At 38.7% G+C, this 25,303-nt stretch overlaps 1 protein-coding gene across 10 annotated transcripts in view; it reads right to left on the minus strand.

The window, feature by feature from the left end:
• Window positions 1–6,213: 6,213 nt before the first annotated feature.
• Window positions 6,214–25,303, minus strand: part of SACS (sacsin molecular chaperone) — a 132,017-nt gene continuing 112,927 nt past the window's right edge. For all 10 annotated transcript variants that reach the window (XM_030562065.1, XM_030562085.1, XM_030562115.1 and 7 more), the window contains one exon: window positions 6,214–20,513. In XM_030562065.1, the coding sequence (XP_030417925.1) occupies window positions 8,953–20,513 (11,561 nt within the window). In that variant the 3' untranslated portion in view covers window positions 6,214–8,952. The remainder of the gene's footprint in view (window positions 20,514–25,303) is intronic.

A 25,303-nucleotide genomic window follows, 5' to 3' on the forward strand; every position in this document is an offset into this window, starting at 1 on the left:
ACCCCTTACTCTGTGAAGAGCCATCAATAATGAACCATTTGCACCCATCTGGATTAGCAGGTTTTGGGACTTAATGGCCTTCAAGGGTCTTAGGCACAGAGCCTCAAAGGTGTTTCGGTGCCTAATGCCCAGTGATGTCAACAGGAATTAGGGGAGCGATTCATGACAATACTCAAGCAATGAGCCCGTTTTAGACATCTAAATTTTGGGTCCACTGGGAGCCACACAGCTCCCACCAAACACCAATGACATCTAAACTCCCTCAGCACCTAAGTTTTCCAGAGTGAACGGTCCCTAGGTGCCTATGTTTCTGCCTCTGGGCATGAGCACTGCTGCCTCCCTCTAAGCACCTGGACACCTATCTCCCGCCCACACCCTGGAGCAACTAATGAAACAGCAGCCGATAGATTTTTGAATGGGAACAGACCTGTTAGGAGTGCTCGGTGCACTTCTACCAGGTCAGGCCCCCACATGTCCGAGTGCCTTATAACTGTTAGCCCAGCAGTTAGGGTATTCACCTCGGAAGGGGAGACCTAGGTTCAAGTCCCACTCCCCTCTTGTTAAACAGGAGTATGCCACATCTCAGGTGAGCTCTCTATGCACTGGGCTGTGGGATGCCTGCAGTCTCTCCTGATGAACCTGTTCCATTTTGGCTAAATGTTGGAGGATGTCCACCTCCAGGTGGGCACCCTAACCACCGGATTACAGCTGCATTCTCACTCTCTCTGGCCCAATGACTTCCACTGAGCATAAATACTTTAATTAGTCATTGGCCCAGCAAGAAAGAGTGCCAGAGAATGACTTCGTAGCCCAGGGGTCAGGGCATCCACATGGGAGGTGAGAGACTCTGAGTTCTGATCACTGATTCATAATTCACAGTGGAGCAGCTTCAATAGGAGAGATTAAGGAAGCCCCATATCATAAACTCAGTGGTGACACACCACTCGAGATGTGGAAGACTCCCATTTAAATCATCCCCCTCCCCCCTGGCAGAGGTGGCAGGAATTGAACCTAAGTACCCCACATGCCAGGTGAGCGCTCGAACTACTAGGGTAAGTGTTATGAGGTGGGCACCCCACTCCTCCTCTGGCTGTTTTGTGTGGAGTGAGGCAGGTGCCTGATTGAGGCCCACAAGAAACACCGTGAGCACCTAAGCCATCCAAATCCTGCTGGTAGATGCCTGTTTGTGGCTCCCTAATCAATCACTGAGAGTGAGCCGGGGCTTAGCACACGGACCCCTCCCTCCCTACAGCATTCTGCTTGGCTTTAGTGTTCTGCTTGGCTTTTGCAGAGTACATTGTTAGGCCTCTCACTCCCATTTCTTTGTATTGGGAGCCTAAGTACCTAACTTGGCTTTGTGGTTTCAGTGATGTTCCTGGACTTTCTGAGCACCTAAAAGTTAGGCATGGGAACGCTGAGTGTCATGGCACCTAAGTCCCTTCATGGAGCCCATCCTAGATGCCTAAATACCTTTGCAGCTCTGGGCCTTAGCACCTTTAATGCTATTTTCATTCATTATTACCTATTTTGGAGGACCTGTCACTGTAGTACCTTTATGCTTTGTTACAGCTTCATGTTAAACAACTGCTTAGGTTATACAAATCCACCTACTGGCGGCGTATCAAAACAACTGGCCTATCATTAAGAATTAAGCCCCAACACCAAATAGGCATAGCTAGACCAGATACAGCCATCTTATAGCACTGCTTGTAATGTACTAGTTTGGCACTGGTGGAAAAACTCAGAATAATTAGTAACGCTACTTGTATAAAGCATCAAAGAAAACACATTTGTGAGGTAGGTGCTTGCCGCTGACAAAGCCCAACTGCCCTGAGAGGAGTGTTACAGCTGGACACTGACAAGAAAAGCTTCCGTGCAGTAAAGGCCCAAGTGCCCTAGAGCAAGCTTGGGCTAAATTCTTCAGCAAGAAACACTGATTCGGCAGAACCCTCCATGCAAAAGCATCTAAAATATGAAAATGGAGGTTTTTTTTTTATTGCATTAAAAATGATGACTACAATCAGAACAGTAACCTTGTGTTAAATTAGTACTGAATGCAATTTATTTTATGCTAGCTAGCACTCATACTTGAAGGCCTCTCCTTCCATCTCTTTTACTAGAGCGCCTTACCATCTTTCATGAATTTTCCTCACAACAGCCCTGCAATGTAGGAAAGGGCTATTATCCCCATTTTATGGATGGGAAACTGAGGCACAGAAACTAGATGAAATACCCAAGGTCACAGAGGAAGCCTGTGTTGGAGCAAGGAAATGAAATCAGGTCTCCTGACACTCATGCTAGTGCCCTAACCACTGAACCATCATTACCTACTAATGTGTCTAATATTTTAATTTTCTTTGTGCTATAGAATTCTGCATTGAAAATACATAGCAGTATTATGGATGTTGTAAGAGGAAACCTACAGTTTTGACATGGGTTAGGGGTTAGCTGGTACCTTTGACACCTGGAAACGTACAGGAAGTGGTTGCAGATCATCAGAATGAAGAACAGAATGATAAATCCTATTGTACCTGACTGTGTGATTAGAATGTTTTCCAAAAGAATGGGTACTATGTACAGAAATTCTTATCACTCTAGGAACTTTATGAAGATTTTTTGTTGTAAGGTGAAAGACAGAGAAATGGAATATACTGGTATAAAAATGCTTATTAGAAATTCGCCTCCCTTCTCACAGCCCTTCAGCATTTTGTCTGTTTTTATACAGTCTTATGCAAAAGGAAACTGCAAAAATTAACTGACAAATTGCATTGAATAAACTTTATACATTTTAATACATTTTGAAAAGTTTCTCCTTTCATGTTTACATCAGAGTGAATTACTGCTCAAGTCCATTTTCCAGGTATCTGCTCACTGGGACATCTTCTCAAAGTCTCTTAAATTTCATTTTTTTAACCCATACAAAATATTGACTAACTAAACAATGAATTTCCTCCAAGATATAATCTAGAATTTGTTTTGTCATCAGGTGATGTTGCCTCTAAAAAAACCTTTAACTATAATAGGTGCAAAGTTGGGCTCCCATGCAGAGTTGGGCTCCCATGCTTTAGAAACAAACAATGTATCAGGACTGCTGTACTAACTAGTCACAGATTTCTGCACTACCACTGTTGGGAACGCAGCAGAGGAAAGGTAAGCCAAACGGACAGGTAAACTGTTTTGTAGAGAATGGTGGAGCTGACTGAGGAGTATGTCACATTCAGAGAAAGTAGTGCACAAGCCTGGTGCCAAGCTCATGTTACATACCTAACACTGATAAGCTGCTAGGGGACAATGCATATTGCCATGCTCATGGTTATGTATGTCCATTAGTTTGCCAGCCCTCCATCTTGTTGAAAGCAGTATTACTATATTAAATAGCTGTTGCCTTTTTTGAAAACAATTTATTTTGGTTACTTATAATTTGTCAGAGTATTGAAAATGCAAAACTTGAAATATCTACTTTAGTATTCACACTCTATGCTCTTTATTTTCCTTTTATACTATTCACTTTTTTACACTGCTGGTTTAGCAGTTGTCAAGCTAAGACCGATCAATACCACATCTAAAACTTAGTATACTATTTTGATTTCAGTCAGTGTAGTTATAATGGATTCTTAGTGATACTACGACTTTGCTTTAAAAAAAGCCAACAATGAAAAAAACTTGAGTACCACCTGAATGCAGTCCATAAGCAGGATTCAGCAGAGATTATTGCAAGGGATGTTACTTCTTTAAAAAAAACCTGTTTCCATAGAAATTTTTATATAGTCCATGGAAACATTTTTAATGATATCAGGTTACACAAAAATATACTAAAAATAAGTCATAAATGTTTTACGTATGTCCCTTTGTAAAGGCAAATCTACGGTGCTTTTCAGCATAAGTGCTAATGTTGCTGTAAGATTTGGAAACCTGAAGGTGTCACATGAGTGAACATTTCACTTGTGTAAATTGCTCAGGCTCTACCAACCCTGTTCCTGAAGTTCAAATCTACCGCTAATGTATGGTTCATACGGATTGTGTAACAATCATCACTAGCCTAAGCTCCTCACAGCTCTTACCGTTTTGGGGGGACCAGGATGCAGGATACATTTCTGAAGGTTTGTTTTACTTCTAGGAAGGGAGTTGAATAGTGTACACTCTTGGGTGCTCTATAGGATTTGGATTAGAGCAGTGTGTAGTCCCATTTGTCACGCCTATTTCTGCATGACATCCCCACAGTTCACTTCCACAGATGCCTGCAAATAGCCACCATAAAAGGCTTTTCCACAGTTTATATGCAGAAGTTGGTCAAGGAAGATTATGGCAAGTGTAAAAATATAATTAGGAAGGCCAAAAAAGAATTTGAAGAACAGCTAGCCAAAGACTCAAAAAGTAATACCAAAAATGTTTTAAGTACATCAGAAGCAGGAAGCCTGCTAAACAACCAGTGCAGGCCATTGGACGATCAAGATGCTAAAGGAGCACTCAAGGATGATAAGGACATTGTGGAGAAACTAAATGAAGTCTTTGCATCGATCATTACAGCTGAGGATGTGAAGGAGATTCCTAAACCTGAGCCATTCTTTTTAGGTGACAAACCTGAGGGACTATCCCAGATTAAGGTGTCATTGGAGTAGGTTTTGGAACAAATTGATAAACTAACCAGTAATAAATCAACAGGACCAGATGGTATTCATCCAAGAGCTCTGAAGGAACTCAAATATGAAATTGCAGAACTACTAATTGTAGTCTGTAGCCTATCATTTAAATCCGCTTCTGTACCAAGTGACTGTAGAATAGCTAATGTGATGCCAATTTTAAAAAAGGGCTCCAGAGGTGATCCCAGCAATTAGAAACTGGTAAGCCTGACTTCAGTACCGGGCAAACTGGTTGAAACTATATTAAAGAACAAAATTGTCAGACACATAGGTGAACATAATTTGTTGAGGAAGCATCAACATGGTTTTTGTAAAGGGAAATCATGCCTCACCAATCTACTAGAATTCTTTGAGGGGGTCAACAAGCATGGGGACAAGGGGGATCCAGTGGACATAGTGTACTTAGATTTTCAGAAAGCTTTTGACAAGGCCCCTCACCAAAGGCTCTTAAGCAAAGTAGGTTGTCATGGGATAAGAGAGAAGGTCCTCTCGTGGACTGTTAACTGGTTAAAAGATAGGAAACAAAGGGTAGGAATAAATGGTCAGTTTTCAGAATAGAGAGAGGTAAATAGTGTTGTCCCCCAGAGGTCTGTACTGGAACCAGTCCTATTCAACATATTCATAAACAATCTGGAAAAAGGGTTAAACAGTGAGGTGGCAAATTTTGCAGGTGATCCAAAACTACGCAAGATAGTTAAGTCCCAGGCAAACTATGAAGAGCTACAAAAGGATCTAAAAAAACTGGGTGACTGGGCAACAAAATGGCAGATGAAATTCAGTATTGATAAATACAAAGTAATGCACATTGGAAAACATAAACCAGCCACATTGATGAAATGATTAGCTACATGAGCTGGTACCACTCAAGAAAGATCTTGGCAGCATTATGCATAGTTTTCTAAAAACATCCACTCAACGTGCAATGGCAGTCAAAAAAGCTAACAGGATGTTGGGAATCATTAAGAAAGGGATAGATAATACGACAGAAAATATCATACTGCCTCTATATAAATCCATGAATACTGTGTGCAGATGTGGTTGCCGCATCTAAAAAAAGATATATTGGAATTGGAAAAAGTTCAGAAAAGGATAACAAAAATTATTAGGGGTATGGAACAGCTTCCGTATCAGGAGAGATTAATAAGACTGAGACTTTTCAGCTTGGAAAAGAGATGACTAAGGGGAGATATAATAGAGTTCTATAAAATCATGACTAGTGTGGAGAAAGTAAATAAGGAAGTGTTATTTACTCCTTATAACCCAAGAACTTGGGGTCACCAAATGAAATTAATAGGCAGACGGTTTAAAACAAACAGAAGGAAGTATTTCTTCACCCAACACACAGTCAACCTGTGGAACTCCTTGCCAGAGGATGTTGTGAAGGTCAAGACTATAATAGTATTGAAAAAAGAACTAGATAAGTTCATGGAGGATAAGCCCATCAATGGCTCTTAGCCAGGATGGGAAGGGATGGTGTCCCTAGCCTCTGTTTTCGAGAAGCTGGGAATGGGCGACAGGGGATGGATCATTTGACGATTCCCCGTTCTGTTCATTCCCTCTGGGGCACCTGGCATTGGCCACTGTCGGAAGACAGGATACTGGGCTAGATGGATCTTTGGTCTGACCCAGTATGGCTTTCTTATGTTCTTCACTTCTCACAGTTTTTGGTAGAACTGAGGATGAGAAAGTAAACCAACATTTTCCTCCTGCTAAGGATGCAAAATGCCCTTGTGCAATCAGTTTCTCTGCTGGATTGCCTTCCTGCACAGTAACTAGTGCAGTGTTTTGACTGCTTTTGGGCCTTATGACGCTGCATTACTTAGGATTAGTGGAATGAGATAGGGACCAAACCCAAACGAAAAGGCAATTCAGACTTCTGAGTAAGACTCCCATGATTTATTAATATAGTACATTAATAATTACTGTATTGAATATTAATATCATAGGCACCAATTAGGAGCAGCAGATACCTAAACATGCCTTAGTATATGCATACAAAAATGTTATAACTTGTTGACTGCATTATACCAGGATGAAACTGTCACTATCACTGGCAATGTGTGGATTTTTCTGTCTCTTCAGACTTTTTGTTTCCCCAGTTCAACATCTAAAGTTTAAGATTTAAGCCACTCAAGGCAAGAATTGGTTTTCTCTAGTACATTGTCAGCACTCAGTAAATATGTAAAATATGACTAACAAAGCTAATTCAGTACAATGTTGCACAACTGTTTTGAAGGGTTTATAACATCATTTTTATGAGGCAAGCACATATTTTCACCTATAACTCTTTATTTAAAAGAGTCTCTGTGAAAGTCTTTGAATAGTATTCAAATTGCTCCTATGATGCTTTCTTACTACTATTCCATATGGTGGTATTTTACATTAATTTAGAATGAAACATACTTTAAACTTTTTTTCATGTTGCTAGTAATTTTAATGATGCACTTAAACATCCTACATACACTGAACACTTTTTCATCTCATAATTACAATAAAAATTATCTGATCATTAATACTACCTGTTTAAAACTGTGAAGAATAAGCTACTTTATTTCATGAGCACATCTAGTTTCTCCTTTACCTGCTTGCTAGTTATTTCACAAAAACATCAAAAATTACATGTTTTTCAACGAACTGTGAAATGTGGCATATGAGCCTTTACAAGGAAAAAAGCATTCATCTGCATAATTTTCTTTTAATATGCTGATGGAAACTGTACAATTGTTCAGAATGAACCAAAATGGAGTGATTATACATTTAGCTAAAAGTAAGCTTGAAATTGTTGGTTAAAACTGGGCTAATTTATAACTCCAGGACACACTAGATGGAAGTATGTGTTTGTATTTTTCTTTATTAAAGTTATGGCACTTAATATAACAACAGAAATAATCACATGGCTTCACAACCAGAAGCAATACAGTTTTCCAAACAGCATAATTTCTTCCTATTGCCAATAATTACTTGTGAGACTTCTGAACATAACAAGCCCTTATTTATGTGCATGAAACTAAGCCTTTGTCAGCATTTCCTCTTTTGGATTACCACGCTGCTGCACGCATAGCACCCCTGTAAAATCGTGTTATTGTCTGTTTGGCTTTACATTCTGTAAGTGAAACTACAGTTTCATTGTGGTAGCAAGTAAACAGTTATGACAATTGTGTCATTGGGAAATGATGAATATTTATGTTTAATGTGGCAGATTTGGAACAAAAAACAAACAAAAAAAATCCTATTTACAAATTCCCATAATTCCTTACAAATAGCTAATGTTGAGTACATGACATGACATTACCAGAAGTATTACAATTTATAAAAGAAGGTAAACTGCAAATCAAACATCTCTGGTGGCATGGTGAAAGACAAAATAAAAGGAACATTATATTGCAGCACCTTCTGACATGTAACAAAAGATATTGCCTGAGAGAAACATGAAACTCAAGCATTTAGACATTTAAGAAATTAGTTTTAGTGTATGGTTTTCAAAAACCCTTCATAAAACTCTGTATATTAATGGTCACCTATCCTACATTATCCACATGCAATTTTCATTAAATAAACAATGACAGGCTCTTAAACAGAAAATGTAAATTAAATACCTAATTATATTACAATTAAGTAAATGTATTCAATGCACTACATGATATTGTATGCTAAATCAAGTAATATTAATCCGGATTAAAATACTGTACCATTTTATAGGTACTGTATTATCCTTTAAACAAGAGGATGTAATACTGCAGCAAACTGATAATCAGATCCAGCTGATAAGAATACTACTATGAGAGACATCAATGTCCATGGAAGATAAAAGAATAAAGAAATGCTCTGGAGTGACTCCTCTCCAAAGTTATTTTATGATTTTCATTTAGTAATTTCTCCAATCTGATCAGTATATTAAAAAGATGACACCACATTTTTGGAAGCATAATATTAAATGAAATAAAATCTAAGTTTATATACAAGCTTTATCTAACAAACCGCTACGCTTTGGTTACATAAAGTGCAGATCAATTTAAACCAATTTACTGTACAGACAGCTACTTTTTGCAGTACAATCTCCCTGCAAATTTTTAAATATTCACGTTTTACAGTTTGCTTATACAATAAACTCAGTTTAAAAAAAAAGGCCTGCTTACATTAATTTCAATTCTAAATACTTCAGTACCATCCAAATACGTGCATTGTATTTCTAAGCTGTTTGGTAAGTGTAACCTCTCAGAAATACAGTAATCTGCATATGTAAATTACAGTTCTATCCCATCACATTAAATATCTAGCTCTTGAGAGTACAATTTTCTAACTTTCAAATCTCTCACACTTTTTGTTGTATAAAGTTTTCAAGTTTTATTATGATACAAGCAGTACACTCCATCACTCTCATGGCAACTTCAGAAGTGAACCTGTCATTTGGAATCTGTGGAAAGGGAAGCAAATCAGGATATCGAGTTTTTAAGCTATCTACTCCATAAGCTTCCAGTGTTTGAACATCATTTGTAAGTCCTTCAAGTTGTTGGCTATATTCCTCTATTTTTTGTGCAAGTGCAGTTGGTTTTACATCTTTATCTGATTTACCCCTTACTGCGTAGTCAGCTGCAATCAAGGCTAACTTTGTGGAGAGATAGCATTTGAAGCACACCCATTCATTAGCATTTTTATGAAGGTCATTTCTTGCTGCTGAAAAGTTTGCTCGAGCTTGCCTAAGCCATCTACGTGCTTCCACAGGATTACCAACAGACTTGAATGTGGGTGGTACAAAGAAACGTGCAGAGTAAGATGGCCCTGTGGAAGATGGACACTTTTCTTTATACTGTTGCCTTTCAGATTTATGGCTCGTTGCTTCTTGATTCCATGAAGTATAAAATCTTTGAAATGAAAATTTGTCTGACTGAAATCGAGAAGCTGAGGATGAAAATGTTCGTCTTGATGCTCTGTCTGTATTTTGATCGATGAAGGCCTGTTTTTCTAGTCTGTTAATCTCATTCTGTAAATGTTTGAAAACCTCATTGGCTATATCAAGATTCTCTGAATTTTTATCTGGATGCCACTTAAGATATAGCCTTCTAATAATCTTTTTCCTTTCAGATTCTGGAAGTTTCCAAGCCTGTTCGAGCACTGATGTCACTTCTCTTAATATTTCTGGCAAAGAATTCAGCTTAATCTTTTTGGGAGAGTGATGTTTTGAAGATGTTGTTTTGTGGCTCTCTCTACCAGAAAAAAGAGGAGGAACTGTCCTAGGACCATGTGCTGGAAATTCTGTAGGACTAGTTGGGGTAGAAGGTGCACTGTCCTTACTCTGAGAACTTTCATCGGGTCTTGAAAACTTGTATAAATCAAGAGAGCTCACTATTTTATACTCACTATATCCAATATCGATCTGATAAATCTTGCCTAGAAAACTGGAATTTTCATCATCTTCCCTTTCTACTTCTTGTACAATGATTGCATACGTATATGTTGGTTGGTATGATCCATATATATCACCACCTTCAGCATCAACAAGATAACCAACATATTCACCTGGATAAAATACATTCATTGGATCCATAAGGAGAGTGTAATGAATTTCAGCTGGTATAGGAGTTCCAGGCATAGGTAATTCAAGTTTTGATGGTTCTGAGGAGTCATACTTCACTCCTAAACTATCAAGCTTCTCACTAATTCTGTAAATATCATTGCAACCCAACATAGCAATTAAATATGAGGTATCAGAAATTAGATTGTCAGTTGCAGATTTCAGGGTCATTGCTAATGCTAAGAGGAAATTTATGTCTTTGCTGTCAGAGTGCTGTATATAAAGCAGTATTACTGCATTCCCAAATCTCTTTAAAAAAGCAAATGTTTCACTTTTACTGTGGGGAATAGGAGTAAAACCCTTAACCCTTAATGTTGTTTGCAACTTCTCAAAACAGGAAACTTTCAAGCCTTCTCGCAAGGCTTTGCACAGTTTTATGGCCTTTTCTTCATTGGCTAGGAAAGCATTGTCATTTTCATGCTTCATAATTCTAATGAGTCCCGTGATAAACTGTTCAGAAGATAATAGTAACTGCAATCTTCCCTGTAGAGAACATAATGCTCCAAACTGACATGTTTTGGGAGACTCTTCATCTAACAGCTCTTCAAGAATACTGCTAAGTAGGCGAGGCCTCAGTTTCTGAGGAAACAGCATTACAAGCTTAGTGTGAAAACCATGGTCTTTTCCTAAATAACACTGGCTAAGATCAACAAGCATCTGCACACCAATGTTACCCTGTATTCTACTTTTGTAATGTGGCGCATCATCAAAAACTAAGACACTTGATTTTACCAATCTACCATCTTGACTGGGAAGGTAAAGAGCCAGATCTCTCACATTCTCAAGGTCATTTCTAACCTTTACAGAATCATTTTGCAGACTTTTAAACAAACCAGAAACAACTCTTTTAACTGTGCGCATTTCATTGGGATCCAATTGTTTTCCTTCAGAGTTCTTAAATATGCGACTTAGAACCTCAACATACTGCTTTGTTGAAATAACATCTTCAGTACCTAAGTGTTTAAATAACTGGTGGAAGGTGCCAAGTTCTAAAGGAAGTTTGTAAAGGTAAGGTTTAAAATCAGATTCATACTCAAGATTTATTACTACCTCCTCAGGCTTCAGGAGCTTCCAACCTTCTTCCACCATCACAAAAGCAACCCCTCGAAGCTGAAAGCGGAATTCCCTTTTCTCTGTACTGAGAAATTCATAGATACTCCTTAGTACTTTAGCTCTGGTTTTCACCATATCCTCATCTAAAGTTGTTATATTGCATATATTTCTGCAGTTATTGATAACTTTGTCCAGAGGAGGATCCAAGTTAACATTAAGCATAGTTAAAACCTGCTCAAGCTGTTCTTGTGGTCCAAGACTGCTTCCTTCCTGTTCCTTGATACTTAGAGGTGTTGCTTTTTCAGGAAGAATAGGACACGAAGTCCATAGTAATTGTAACACATCTGTCTGTTTGAATTTAGGGTTTACTTGTGCTCCATTGAATCTTATAAGAGGGAGTGTTCCATTAATTTCTTGATACTGAGGATGAAATCTGACAATTTCAGCAGGAGCACGCTCGGGGCACAAAAAGGGAATTAAAGATAATTCTTTTAGGAAGTTTCCCAATAATAAATCAGTTCTTTCCTGGAATATGTGATGAAGGAGGACATCAACTGTACTTTGCAGTGTTTCCTTAGACCAGCTTTCTGTGTTAGCTCTCATACTGATCTCCTTAGCAAACTGTAGTAACTGTTGCTGAGAAATAATGTATTTTAGTCCTATATTCCGCAGGAATGTTACCCACGATGTAAGGAATGCCCATTGATTCTTCGGTTTTGTGAGTTGTTCCAGTCTCTTAAAAAAATCTTGAGGTATGAACAATTTTTCAGGAAGCATAACTTCAAAGACTTTTACAGTTCTGTCATAAAAATGTTTTGCAGGTTTTAGTCTATTGCTTGCATCATGAATTATCAAAAAGCTTTCCAGCTTTTCAAACAGCTGTTCCTTTATTTCTGAAGCTTCCTCAATGCCAGAGAGTCTGTTCTTTAAGTAGATCAGGTGTTCCACCTTTGCATCATAAGACAGACTTTCAATCTTTGGTAAAAGATGCTTCAAATACACTTCAAGATCATCTACAGGGACACAACCAAGCACAGTATACAAGTCTTTCAAGTTAATTTTTTCTTCAAGAAAGGCAGATGAAGTTGACTGTGTCCATCTATCCACTTCAATTGAAGGAATACTTTTTGTGAGTATGTAACACGTTCCACATTTTGAAATACTGATGTATCGACTGCTAATGGATTTATAGCATGGGAGAGACTTTAAAATTTTGATGTCATCTTGTGACATCAAATTACTTAAATGGCAACTGAAGTACATTAGGAGGGCCTCAAAATCACTTTCTGCTAATTTTTCAGTCTTAAACGTCGAGGTCTGGACCATATAATGTATGGCTTTCAGAATGCTTGACGGATTATCTATATTTGCTGTATATCCTGACAACAGAGACACTAAAACATTATCTTTGGAGCATATTTTGTTCAATGCAAGCTGAATACAACCAGTTTTCATTAAAGCATGGAAAACTTTATCACTCTGAGCATTTGGGAAAACAGCTATATGCATTAAGCTGAGGGGCAGCAAGACCTCACACTCCGGCACTACAAGCTGATTGACTGAGACAGTAAACTTTGTACCTGGAAGCAAAGCCCAATCCTTCAAAGTATCAACAATATCATCAAATGTTGGTTTCATATCTTCTTGGTCTTCCTTAACATTTACAGATTCACTGATAAAATGCCATGCATTTTTAAGCCAAGATTCACTTGCAAAATTTTCTTTCCATCGTATACAACTTCTGGTTTTATATTCTCTAGGCAACACGGATGATAACAAATCAGCAAAACTTGTGACATCGAAAGCTTTTGCTACATCACAGGTAAGTAAAATATTACTGTATCTCAAATACAGAGTGTTCATAAACAGATCCTTGCGAGATGGAATCAGTTCATGATATGTTGTTAAGAACCTTGGTCGCTTTGAATCAAAAGCTTGCAAGACATTGTCAAGTGTAATAAGTAGTGGCAATCCCTCAATTTGGACTTCATTTTCTTCAGCATCCTTAAAGCAATAGTCAACCAGAAGTTTTAGACTGTGAAAGAGTTTCAGATTTGTCTGTTGAAGACGACAAGGCAACTTTCCAATGTGGCAATTAGAGTCTGGGGAAGAAAAGGTCATCAGAAAAAAGCGGACATCAGCAGGAGTCACATAGCTGACAGGAATATCTGCATCTACAAGACAATGGTAAAGATTTGCAGTTTCATCACAGTTATATACCAAATTGAATCCAATTTCTAGAAGTAGGTGTTTGAGTCTATAAACATTTTCTGCCACTGTCTTACGTGTTGTGATGTACTCTACATTTTTGAGGTGGTGCAACTCATCTTGTAGCAAATTGTCAAAGAATGGCCTACCTTTGTTCGAGGTAGACATGTTAACCCAAGTAATGATAACTGCAGAATGTAAATCAGAGCCATCAATATTTGGAGCCCGCACAACAGGTAAAAGGCGTTTCAAATCTTCATGAATGCAGCTGTAAACTGCTTTCACTAAGCAATACCAATCTGGCTGTAGATCAAGTCTGTTAACTGGGAAGAAAGACAAGAACTTTTTCAAAGAGTCTTTCACAACATGAACAGGCGTGTTTTGCAATACTGATACTGTAGGATCAGTGCCTGGAAAGTAACGTTTTTTCAGTTGAATCAGTAGTTCAACATAGGCTGGTGCTATTAATGCTGTCATTAGGCTATTATTCCAGTCACTTCTTACTCCAACTCCATTATCATCCCGCCACAGATTTCTTCTGGCAGAATCTAGAGCAAAATGTCCATTGACATGAAAAGGTAACCCGGTTTCTAATGATAAGGGTAAGAAACAAAATGCCCTATGTGGTTTTTTGTAGTTGTGAGTAATGCAAGCAGCCACTCCTCCACGTGGAAAAAGGGTAATGTCTTCATTCTTGTGAGCTGATATAACACTCTTAGATACCTTTTCCATAGCTGAAAATCCTGACCTGTTGCAAATTAACCAAGATGTAAGGTTCCCTTCAGAGTCTTCGGTATCCATAGTGTAAGTAATCTGTTGCACAGGTATTTCAACTAACTGCTTTTTTTTAGTTACGCTGTCAATTACAGATGCATGGAACTGCTTCCGTTTCAATCTGTCTCCATCAGTGATTTTGCCCTTTACAGAATATAACACATTCAGTGCTCCAGTTGTTTTTTCTATTTCACAAATGGAAATTTTTTCCATATGATTCAAAAACATTAGAAGTTCTGCTCCATCTGTGCGCAGCTTATCCAGGAGGTTTTGGACCATTCTATCTGAACATGGAACTGGGGAAATTTCTGACACTTTTGCCATTTCTGCATTTCGAAGTGGAAACCTAAACATTGTGCAATTATCCATTTTAAAGTGATTTCCTAAATAAAGGTCGAGTACATCTGAGAATTGTGTTCTGAAATCTGCATCTAAATCTCTAAACATGCGTCCAGGACTCACTGAAGTTGCACCTGGTGCATATCTAGCATGGGGATCAAAGATACAGAGTATATCATTACCAGATATGAAAGAGGGGCAGTCAGTAATGTGATACACAGAATTGAATCCTATACCATATTGTCCAGTTTTACATGGATTTCCTTCTTTAGTACCTTTTCCAAGGTTCTGAATTCCTCTTATATCATCCTCTGTAAAAGGCTGATTGTTGTAAACACATAGTGCTGGTCCTTGAAGTGGTGCCCATTTCTCATCAAATATTCTATCAACTGGATGTTGTCTAGAATCAAACACAAAACAAATTTCTGTAGCTTTTGCATCATCTGCATTCTGAAGGAGCTCTTTCAGCATTTCTTTTTCAGAGGGATAGGCATTAAGAATACTTTTAATTCTACTTGTCAATTTTTCTTTTTGTCCAAACTCAGTCCCAAGAGTAGTAAAACAGATATTAGAGGCATATCTTTCTAAAGCTTTATGTCGCTTGGGTACTGCACCAAGCTTTACTGCAACTTCTCTAGGGATGTCAGCATGACAGTATTTTACCATTGTATCTTTAACTTTTATCCAAGGACAGTCATTGTAACACAAAGATTTAGCAGGTAAAAGTGCTAGATGAGTATCTGGTAACAAAATCTCACCATATTTTTTCTCACATAATTCTCGTTTCTTCTCTCTAATGAGACTCCATATTCCTTCACTAATAATTCTCCTACAAAGCTGAAAATTCTCTTCAGTTAGCTGCTTGCTTCCCCTCTCATGATTTACAGACTCAAGAACTAGGGCAAAATCATCAACTGTAAAAGCATGTCTTACACCTACATTTTCAAATAGTTCACGGAAACTATTTTTATATTTATTAGGCAATTGATGAAGATATGGTGTTGCTTCAAAGTTCAAATGAAAACACACTTTTGTCGGGTCAACATATGCATTCTCAACAAGAATGAAACTAAAATTTTTCAACTTTTCAATGATCACTGCTTTTGTTGTTTCATTTTGTAGCATTGCTTCATGGAGGTATTTGTAACAAGCATTGGTGATATTCTCCTGATACAATGTAATTCCATCAAATGACTTTGCAACTTCTTGCAACTGATTTATGACCATATTAACAGTTGGTTTCTTAAGCAAACCCAAGAAATCTTTGACAGCTAATGATATGGCCCCACAACCTTTAAAGGAATGGGAATTTTCATTAAGAATTGGTTGTAAAAGACAAACAATATCTTGATGATCAGCAGTGAAAAGGTCAGTTGCTGAAAACATTGTTTCAGGCTGAAAGTCACTACCCTTCCAGTGTAATGAGAAGCCGGCTGGTTTTGTGAGGAATGGGAGGAAAGGAATTGTCTGACATTTTGCAGCAAATTCTTTAGTTCTAGGATCTCTACATTTTAGTTTTTCATCAATGAGACTTAATATAATGCTGCTTCTGAGGCAGGCTGCAACATGATCATTCCTATTAATTGCAGCTACTGATTCTGCACGTTCTATTAGATCTTCCCATGAAATGTCATCCTTAGCCATACCTAACTGAACAAGTTTAACCAAGATAACTGGATTAAGGTAATCCTGACTGCTGCCATAAGGAAACCTTCCATCTTTAGCATCATACAACTTTGCAACTCTTCCTTCGGGGTGGATCAATCTTGAAGGTATCACCAAAGAATGTCTATCCAAAGAACAAGGAATACAGGGAGTAACACAAAGAATTCCTGAGAACTCATCAACCTTTTCATTCAGAACATAACGCATCAAAGGATCACACAACTCTGCATCAATCTCCTGAATGTTAGGGAAAAGGACTTCAGAAAAGAACTGTCTCTCAGAGAAAGTGTTCTCTAGTAGTATATATTTACATCCTGCTTCTTCAAACCCTGCCTTTACCCAAGACGGAAGCTCCACAGCGCAAAGATTTTTTGATCCAGTTTTTTTAAGGTATTTGAGGAAAATCTTAAAGGCTGCAGGTCCAATGTCTGAACGTTTCAGTATTGAATCATCTAAAAATCTCACATTCTTCATGGAAACCCAAGATGAACCATCAGAGAACACTTTGATCCCTTCTTTCCCTTTTGCATGAGCTATATCTTCATAAAATCCTTCACATATGACGGAAAAATCATCATGCACTGAGTCAGGATCTGGCCACACTGCATAGTAACTGTAGTCAGCTAGCTCGCCATTGACTGTCATGTCACGTAAAACACAAAGTGCTTCTAAATAGGCTTTTACAATAACATGCCTCATGAATAATGTGTTCCATTTTCCTTTTGTGTCTGTTTTCCAGATCTCTTTTCGATTTGAAGTAACAGCAAAACAGCCATTGATGTGAACAGGTAAACCTGTTTTTATTCGTAGAGGTAAATAGCAGAATACTTCCCCAATGCTGTTGCAATTAGGTTTCACAATCCACTTTTGGTCCTGAGTTTCAGACAGCAGTATTCCTACTCCACCACAGGGGACAAGACCTAGTCTTCGTCCACTTTCATGTAATGAAAATTTTAATGCATCACCAGTATCCATGCAAGAACATATGAGCCAAGAGGAAGAATCTACTGTTTTTTGTGGCAATTCTTCAACTGGCCTTTTCATCTGTCCAGATTTAGCCATTTCGAAGAGAGAAGATGGATCATCTTCTGGACCTCTGAAAAGTGGAGACTGTAGATCAGCGATCCGTCTAAATACATGATGAAATTCTTCTACTATTATGTGTAGGATGCACGAAGACTTTGGTATTTCAGTGGGAAGCTTTCTATTACTGCTGCTGCAAGTCTTCATCAGTTTAGCTGCTTCCTTTAAAACACTTACAACAGGCGCAGTCAATGCTTTGGAGGAACACAGACTTTTTTTAATAGTCACTGTATCTTGTGCTACACCAGGGTCAGCTTCTTCAACTTTCAAATATTTCAGAACCATTGAATTTACACTCTGAGTGAATATTATCAGTCTGTGACCACAAATGCTAAACTCATCCACAAGAGAGTAAATGTCTGCTGTATTGTAGCAAGTACTGCTGACTTCACTCACTTTAGCCTCCTGCTGAGTTCTAAAGGAAAGTCTGAAAAGTGTTCCTTTATAACTGTAAGGAGCTTCCACAGTCAACGGTAGCTGGCAACCAAACACACCTATAAATGGCTTGAACTGGTTAGGAAATTTTCGCAGCCTTTTCTGTTGCTTACTCCAGTTAATCTTGATCCCAGGATTAGATTTATCTCTAATATGTTTACTGAGATGGTTAATGTTTGGATCAAACATTATCATGAATTCTCGGCTCATAATGATAGGAATATCAGTGATGTGATAAACAGAGTTGAACCCTAGTCCAAATTTCCCGACTTTATCAACTTCTTCTCTTTTTAGAGACTCACCTAATCGAGTTATATTTAGAAAATCTGAGTCAGAAAATTCAGAATTGTTGAATGACCACAAAGCTGGTCCATGACATGCTGCCATTCCTGGATCCAAAAGATTCTCTCTTATATTCATATTTCTTCTCATGTCAATCATGAAATTACATTCTGTTGCATTGGCATCATCAGCATTTTGAAGTAGCTCTTTAAAGATATCTGAAACAGAAGGGTATTCCTCCAAAATGTTTTTAATCCTTACAGTGAGAGGTTCTCTTTGCCCAGATTGCTCAAATCCCATATTTTCTGGATTAATCAATCTTGTACTGAGGCATGGCACATTTAACCACTCTGCAGTTTTCATGGGTATGTCTTCATGCACCAGAATTATTGGTTCCACAGAATCTTCAAGCAAATCATTTAAGTCATCAACTTTGATATCACAATAACAACATTCATGAATTGGTTTCATTACAAGCTTAAAAGGACATTTGATACAATATATAGGCACAGGTGTATTCAGACTTGCTGGAATCTGACTGCTGTATAGCCATCTTATAATATTCAGCATAATGTGAAGATTTTGTTTACTCTCCTCTTCACTGAGAGATTGCTCGCTCTTTACATATATTTTCTGAATGACCATGGAAACGTGGTCTGGTGTCAACTGCTCAATTGAACCACAACTTTTAAACAATTGGTGGAATTTACCCATAGTTTTTGGCACACTATGCAGATAAGGCTGGAGATCAAGATCAGGTACTGACTTTATTACTGCCTGGGTAAGGGAACAAAATGTTTTACCGGTCCAGACCCAGGGAAATTTCAAGGCTTTAAAAGCATCTTTACCTTCTTCTAAGTGATCATGCATAAATCCATAAATTTCAAGCAAGATATGCTGAAATTGGTAATAGTCTTCATCACTAAAGGTTTTAGAGCTGTGCCAATCAACCACCACTTTAAAGTGTTTTAAGACTGCTTTTATGCTAGGTTTGGTGGAGATACCAAGTGCTTTTTCTATATTTAAATGGACACTTTCCACAAAGGGAACTGATGAACCAACTAAAATTGCATGAGCTATATTACACATTTCTGGCGGTGAACAAAAATTACAAAGGTCTCCTTTCCAAACCAGTGATCCTGGATAGTTTGGAGGTCTTTCCTTACATGCTGGAATCCATTTTAATTTTTTCAGCATTGATTTTGCTTCAGTTGACTGCACCAACATATGATTTTTGTTCAAAATCATTAACAGAGTTCTAGCTTTTCTTAGTAGTACATCATGGCTTGCGCAAGAATCACCTTGCAAACTTTCAATTTTATTTGCCACTCGCATAATGTCTTTTTCATCAAGATCACTTTCATTTTTTAAGCCTATTTGTCTCAGAGAATGAAGAATATCTGAAGACGCTGTAAAAATACTGGGTGGGAAGCAGATTTCCTCCTCAGCATAAAACAGATTTTGCAGTACTTCTACCTCAGGATCAAAAAGTTCCTTGGCTGACACTATCTTTCCTTGTGAAATCTGAATAAATTTTAGTGATGACAGCCAATCTAGCACATCAGTATTCTCATTTTTGAGGAAAGTGAGATTTTCAAGAACCCAGAGCATAATCTGTATTGTTTCATCGTAAGAATAAAAGTCATTTTGAATATCCTGTATAATAAACTTTAGACAATCTGTGCTCTTTAACTGTTCTACTTTTAATAAGTTAGCTAAACGAATGGTAGCTTCATCACTGCTGTCAATTATTGGAATAGAAAGTCTCAGACTGGGTGGAAGTTTGGCAGTGTGATGCAACACTTTACAACTTTTTAATCCAGTAAAAGCCGTGACCCCTTCATCAGATGATTGTTCAATTCTTTTAAATATCAGTAGCTCCTGAATAATTCTTCTCTCTTTTTCACTGGCATCAGTTAAACTAGCTAAGAATCCCCTAAGAGCATCTTTATGTGTTGGAGGTAATGATGAAACTTGACTGGACAGTTTTTGCAATGACAGTTTCTCCATTATCTGCAAAACAGCACCTGGTAATGGTGGATGCACATATTTTTTTAAAAGTGGATGTTGTATAGCGGCATCTAGCTTCTTAAGTACAACACCACCAAGTTTTTGAATGATGTCAGCTAAAAATCCTGGAAGCTGTGTCTCAGATTCATCTTCTAAAATAATTGCAGGTGGAGTCCTAAGTCTAATAAGTTCCACTAATACCTGGTCTTCCTCTAGCAGCATCTTCGGGATAAGCGGCATGTCATCAAACATAGTCAAGTCTTCAGAAAAGTGTATATATAGATTCTTCCAGACCATCTTAAGCCATGAAATAGATGGGTGATTTTTATCTTCTGAAACTGGATACCATTGTACCACCATATCTCTGCCAGGCCACACAGTATTCAGAACTTCTTTGATAAGTCGGGCAAATCGTTCAGGGTTCAGAAGCTGCAGCTGAGTGCATGGTCTTCCTGAAATCAAAATAAAACAATAACTCCATGAAAATCAAACAATACAGGAGAAATACTTTTTTCTGTACTTTTTTCATAAAGGAAACAGAAAAATCAGGACAGGAAACTTCCCAATTCCTATGTTTGTTCACAATGATTTCAGACCTGAGCTCAAAGGTCTCATCTGACTTTTCTGAGTTGATTAAATCAAGTCCATTACATATTAGTACAAGAAACAATTATCAGATTGCAACTGATTAGTATGTTAGTTTTGCACAAAGTCTTTGGGCACTCAAAAACAGATGTCGAGTTCATTTTCAATATATAAAATACGGCAGCGCATGTAGGGATTGCCCTTTTGCTTGCTTAAACTCAAACAGAAAGGCTCAGATAAATGATTTTTTTTGCATTAACCATTCAATTAATATTTATGTTTAGAAACAATGTAAAGTGTAGCCTAGTGGTTAGAACAAACAGCAGGACCATCCTAGGTACTAGCCTAAGCTTCAGTCAACCTTCAGGCAGTAAAAAAAATTTGGTAGCAACAAAACTACCATATAGCAAATGCTGAATCCGGGGTTAAAAAAATATATGAGAGAGAGAGAGTGTGCATGTATGTGTACAAATTTCTACTATGAATCAGTCTTTATTTAAAATAATATATTTTGAACTACCCATTGGTATTCTAAATAAATAGATCATAGTTAAACCCTACAACACTTCTGTAAGGTAGACAAATGGGTAAACTGAAGCACAGGGAAATTAATACATTTCCCATGATAGCTCTGCAGGACAGTGGCAGAACCAATAGGAGAACCCATCAATGTTGAATTTCAGACCCCTATTCTAATCACTTAACAAAACTGTTTCCCTAAAAGCAGTAGTGCAATTATAGCAAAACAGCTGTGGGGACAAGGCTTTGAGAGCACAACAAACAGAACACCAAGCTCCAGTAACCGATTATCATGAAAGCATTTTACTTTTCTACCACATATATATAATAAACTGCATTAATCCTTATACTCTAAAACCAAATCTGAAATGTGTGACAATTTTGTAATAATTACATACAAATATAATGCATCATGTATTTTTCCAACACAATATACATTCATATGCATTAATCAATACTGGTATTATCAAAAAGTCATTTTATATAATATGGATGTCCAAAAACAGGAAAAAGAACATAAAAAAGGAAACGAAGTGGAAAGTTACATGGAAAATTTCACCTATAGGCAATTTTAATTTTTGTTACTATTAGCAGTTGTTTATGTGGTTAAAGCAGGAGACTGTCAACACCTATTCCAGTTCTGGCTCTGCCACTAACTTGCTCTGTATCCGTGGGCTAGTCACCTAGCCTCTCTGTTCCTAGCTTTGCAAAGCACTTTAGGACCTTTGGATGAAAGGTGCTTTGTAAGTGAAAAGTTTTATTGTAGCAGACTAAGCAGATGGTGATCATGAAATAAAAGGAGATTAGGGTGAACAACTGTAACGTGTTTTTCTTAAAATAATGTGCCATTTAATAATTTTTAAACTTGTTTAAAACTCTCTTTCAGATAGAAATCAGCCTTTACACAGTAAATCCAGATGTTTTTTAAATCCTTTAAAAGTTTTTTATTTACATCTTTTGAATGTTGATGTTTATAGGAGTTTTCTCGGAAAGGGAAACACTATCTGCACAAACTTAAGAAAAAATGTGTTGACTTCTTTCCATTTCATCAATCTTATGTGTTACTTATAACTACAGCAAGTACAAAGTGGGTGAGGTAATGTTTTTTATTAGACCAATTTCTGTTGTGAGAAAGACAAGCTTTCAAGTTTACACAGGTTCTACACAGCAATGTATGCATAGTGAGACTCAAGTCAGCTGACATTGCATTGTAACCCTAGGTTAAGAATTTTCTGACTGGTGCTCGAACCTAGGGCTCTGGCATCCACACTCTGAGTCAAAGTACAGATCCTCGTCAAGGTAACCATATTACAGAGCTCCTAGTGCACTGCCCCCCACAATGCTGACTCTAGCCCTAGCAATGTGTCACATTGTGGGAAAAGTCTGCTGCTCACCCTGCACATTACAGGAAATTTGAACGGTCGGACAACAAATCCTGCTGAGCAATCTTTTTGTTCTGTGTACTCCCAGCTACCAGAGCTAGCAACAAGGAAGAGGCATCTTTGGATGAACTTCTCTTGTTTGCACTTTCATGCATGGGTCAGGAAGTTGGCAGAGCATCCATAAGGTGCTGGTGGACATTTTGGCAATGTTTTCTGTCCCACCAAAGGTACCTCACAGATTTCCCAATGCAGTTGCAGGAGGAATACCCTGGGATTACAGACTCGCAGTGGCAGATACTGCTCAGTATAATTGGCGTAGCCACTGATGGCCCCAACGTAGAGCGCTGCTTCCAGTATATGGCCACAAGCACCGACTGGTGGGATCAGATAGTAATTCAGAGCTGGGATGACCAGCAGTAGATCCAGAACTTTTGCATGAAGAAACAAACATTTCTGGAGCTTTGTGAGCTTCTTAACTCTCCCCTCCCCGGACACACCCTCCAGCATAAAGAGATACACAAAGTCACCTTGCCAGTCCAGAAGCAGGTTGCTATAACTGTGTGGAAGCTGGCTACCCCAGACTGCTACAGGTCTATTGCTAACCGGTTTGGGGTTGGAAAGCTGACTATGGGTAAAGTGGTGGCAGAGGTAACTGACACAATCAGGCATGAGGTTTACCCCAAGGTGACAGGCATTAAAGATATTCTAGAGGTAACTGATGGCTTTGAGAGAGTGGGGTTTTGTAACTGTGGCAGTGCTAGTGATGGGACTCATGCCCATAGTATGCCCTTTTCAAGGAGCACATGAATATATAAACCACAAAGGGTACTACTCCATTGTTATGCAGTGAATCACAGATTTATGAATGTCAATGTGGGCTGTACAGGAAAAGTTCACAATGCTGGAATTTTTCACCGCTCGGCAGTCTACCTTCTTGGACAGGCTGGGACACTATTCCTATTAAATGACACTGACATAAATGATATTACTGTCCACACTGTTATTCTGGGGGATCCCCACATACCCTCTTTTACCTTGGTTTATGAAACCATATCCTGATTTCTGAGGCCCTGGCAAATAAAGGTTTAATTACACTCAAAGCAGCTATAGAATGGTTGTCGAATGTGCTTTTGGCAGATTAAAATCATGTTGGAGGTGTTTGCAAACCCATTCAGATGCCAGTGTAATTAATGTTGTCTGCATTACTGTGGCTTGCTGTGCTCTTCACAACCTAGAGGCCAGAGGTGAGCGATTTCCCCCTGAGTGGATCTATTATGGCGAGGGAACGTTGGATCGGTACCCTCAGCCAGAAAGTGCAGCTACCACTGTGGGAGCTGGTTGCACCTGTGCAGCAGAAGGAATATTTTGTGTGCATTCACATTATTGACTTGCATGGCCCAATGGAAAAGGGGGGATAATACCTGTATGAATGTGCTTGGGTGGGGGAGGGGCCTGGCTCATTTTTAGCAGGGGGGCGGTGCATGGGAGGGGTGTGGATTTAATTGCTATGTAATGTAAGTCAGATGACATGATGAAAAATAAATTTGTGATTGGGGACCAGCAAAGAGAGGAATATTGTTTGCTTTGCCATGCTTAAATTACTCCTTAACATGTTTTTACCTTTATCTCAGATCCTGTGTATATGATATGCTGCACTGAGCAGCAATAAACTTTCTTGAAAATATAACATTCTTCATTTGTAAACAGGTCAGAAAACAGTAAACCACTCACACAGTGTTAGGCAGGCCAGCTGCCATTACACCAAATACCCCCCTCCCACCTCCAAAGGACGGAAATATTTAATACCTAATACAATCCCCCTAACACTAAATGTCTGCGGACCCCAAATTCTCCTTTCCCTTCTTTAATGGGGGGGAGGGATAGCTCAGTGGTTTGAGCATTGGCCTGCTAAACCCAGCATTATGAGTTCAATCCTTGAGGGGGTGATCTGGGGATTGGTCCTGCTTTGAGCAGGGGGTTGGACTAGATGATCTCTTGAGGTCCCTTCCAACCCTAATAATCTATGATTCTAATGTTTAGCCCTCACTTTGTGGCGGGTGAGCAAGGTGGAGGTTTCAATCAAAGAGGGGTGAAAGAAGGAAGGCTGCACAGGGTTTAGTTGCCCAGCCCAGCTGCTCACCAGTCCTGAACGCATGGGCTCCCCCGAACATGGAGTTGTGCAAGCTACTGCTGGGCTGAGGGTACATTGCTGGGGCATCATGCTGTGCTGTGAGAGAGGCAGCAGGAGCCAGTGATATTGCAGCCATTAAGATAGGAGTTGCTGGAAAAGTTGTCTTTGTTGGGCTCTGTCCTCTTCCCTTAGCCACCATTTCTGTTCCAGGAACTGCTGTGCAAGTGCCTGCTCCCTTGCTGAAACACTCGCCTGCACCTGGGCAGCAAGCCTCAACCTTGCTTCCTGCCTGTCAGCCTGCCAAGTCTTCCAGTCTTTCATCCCTCTTCTGGTACTGGAACTGCTGCTCTGCTCTCTCAAGAATATTGACCATGTGTTCTTCATGGAAAAGTGTCCTTTTGGAATGGGCCTGAGGGTATGCTGAGCCAGGGATCAAGTTCCTGAAGAACAGCAGGTAGTATAGGTTATGGGCCTTAAATATTATAAGAAACAGAGGGTTATTGTTTAAAGTAGCTCTGTGGAGGAGTACAGAATTAATAACTGTGGAATGTCAAGGGCATAAAATATAACAATTCTAAAGTGAACCCACACATATTGTGAAGGGGATGCTTCAGTCATCACACTG

Source organism: Gopherus evgoodei, chromosome 1 (assembly GCF_007399415.2).
Source record: "Gopherus evgoodei ecotype Sinaloan lineage chromosome 1, rGopEvg1_v1.p, whole genome shotgun sequence".
Lineage (NCBI taxonomy): Eukaryota > Metazoa > Chordata > Testudines > Testudinidae > Gopherus > Gopherus evgoodei.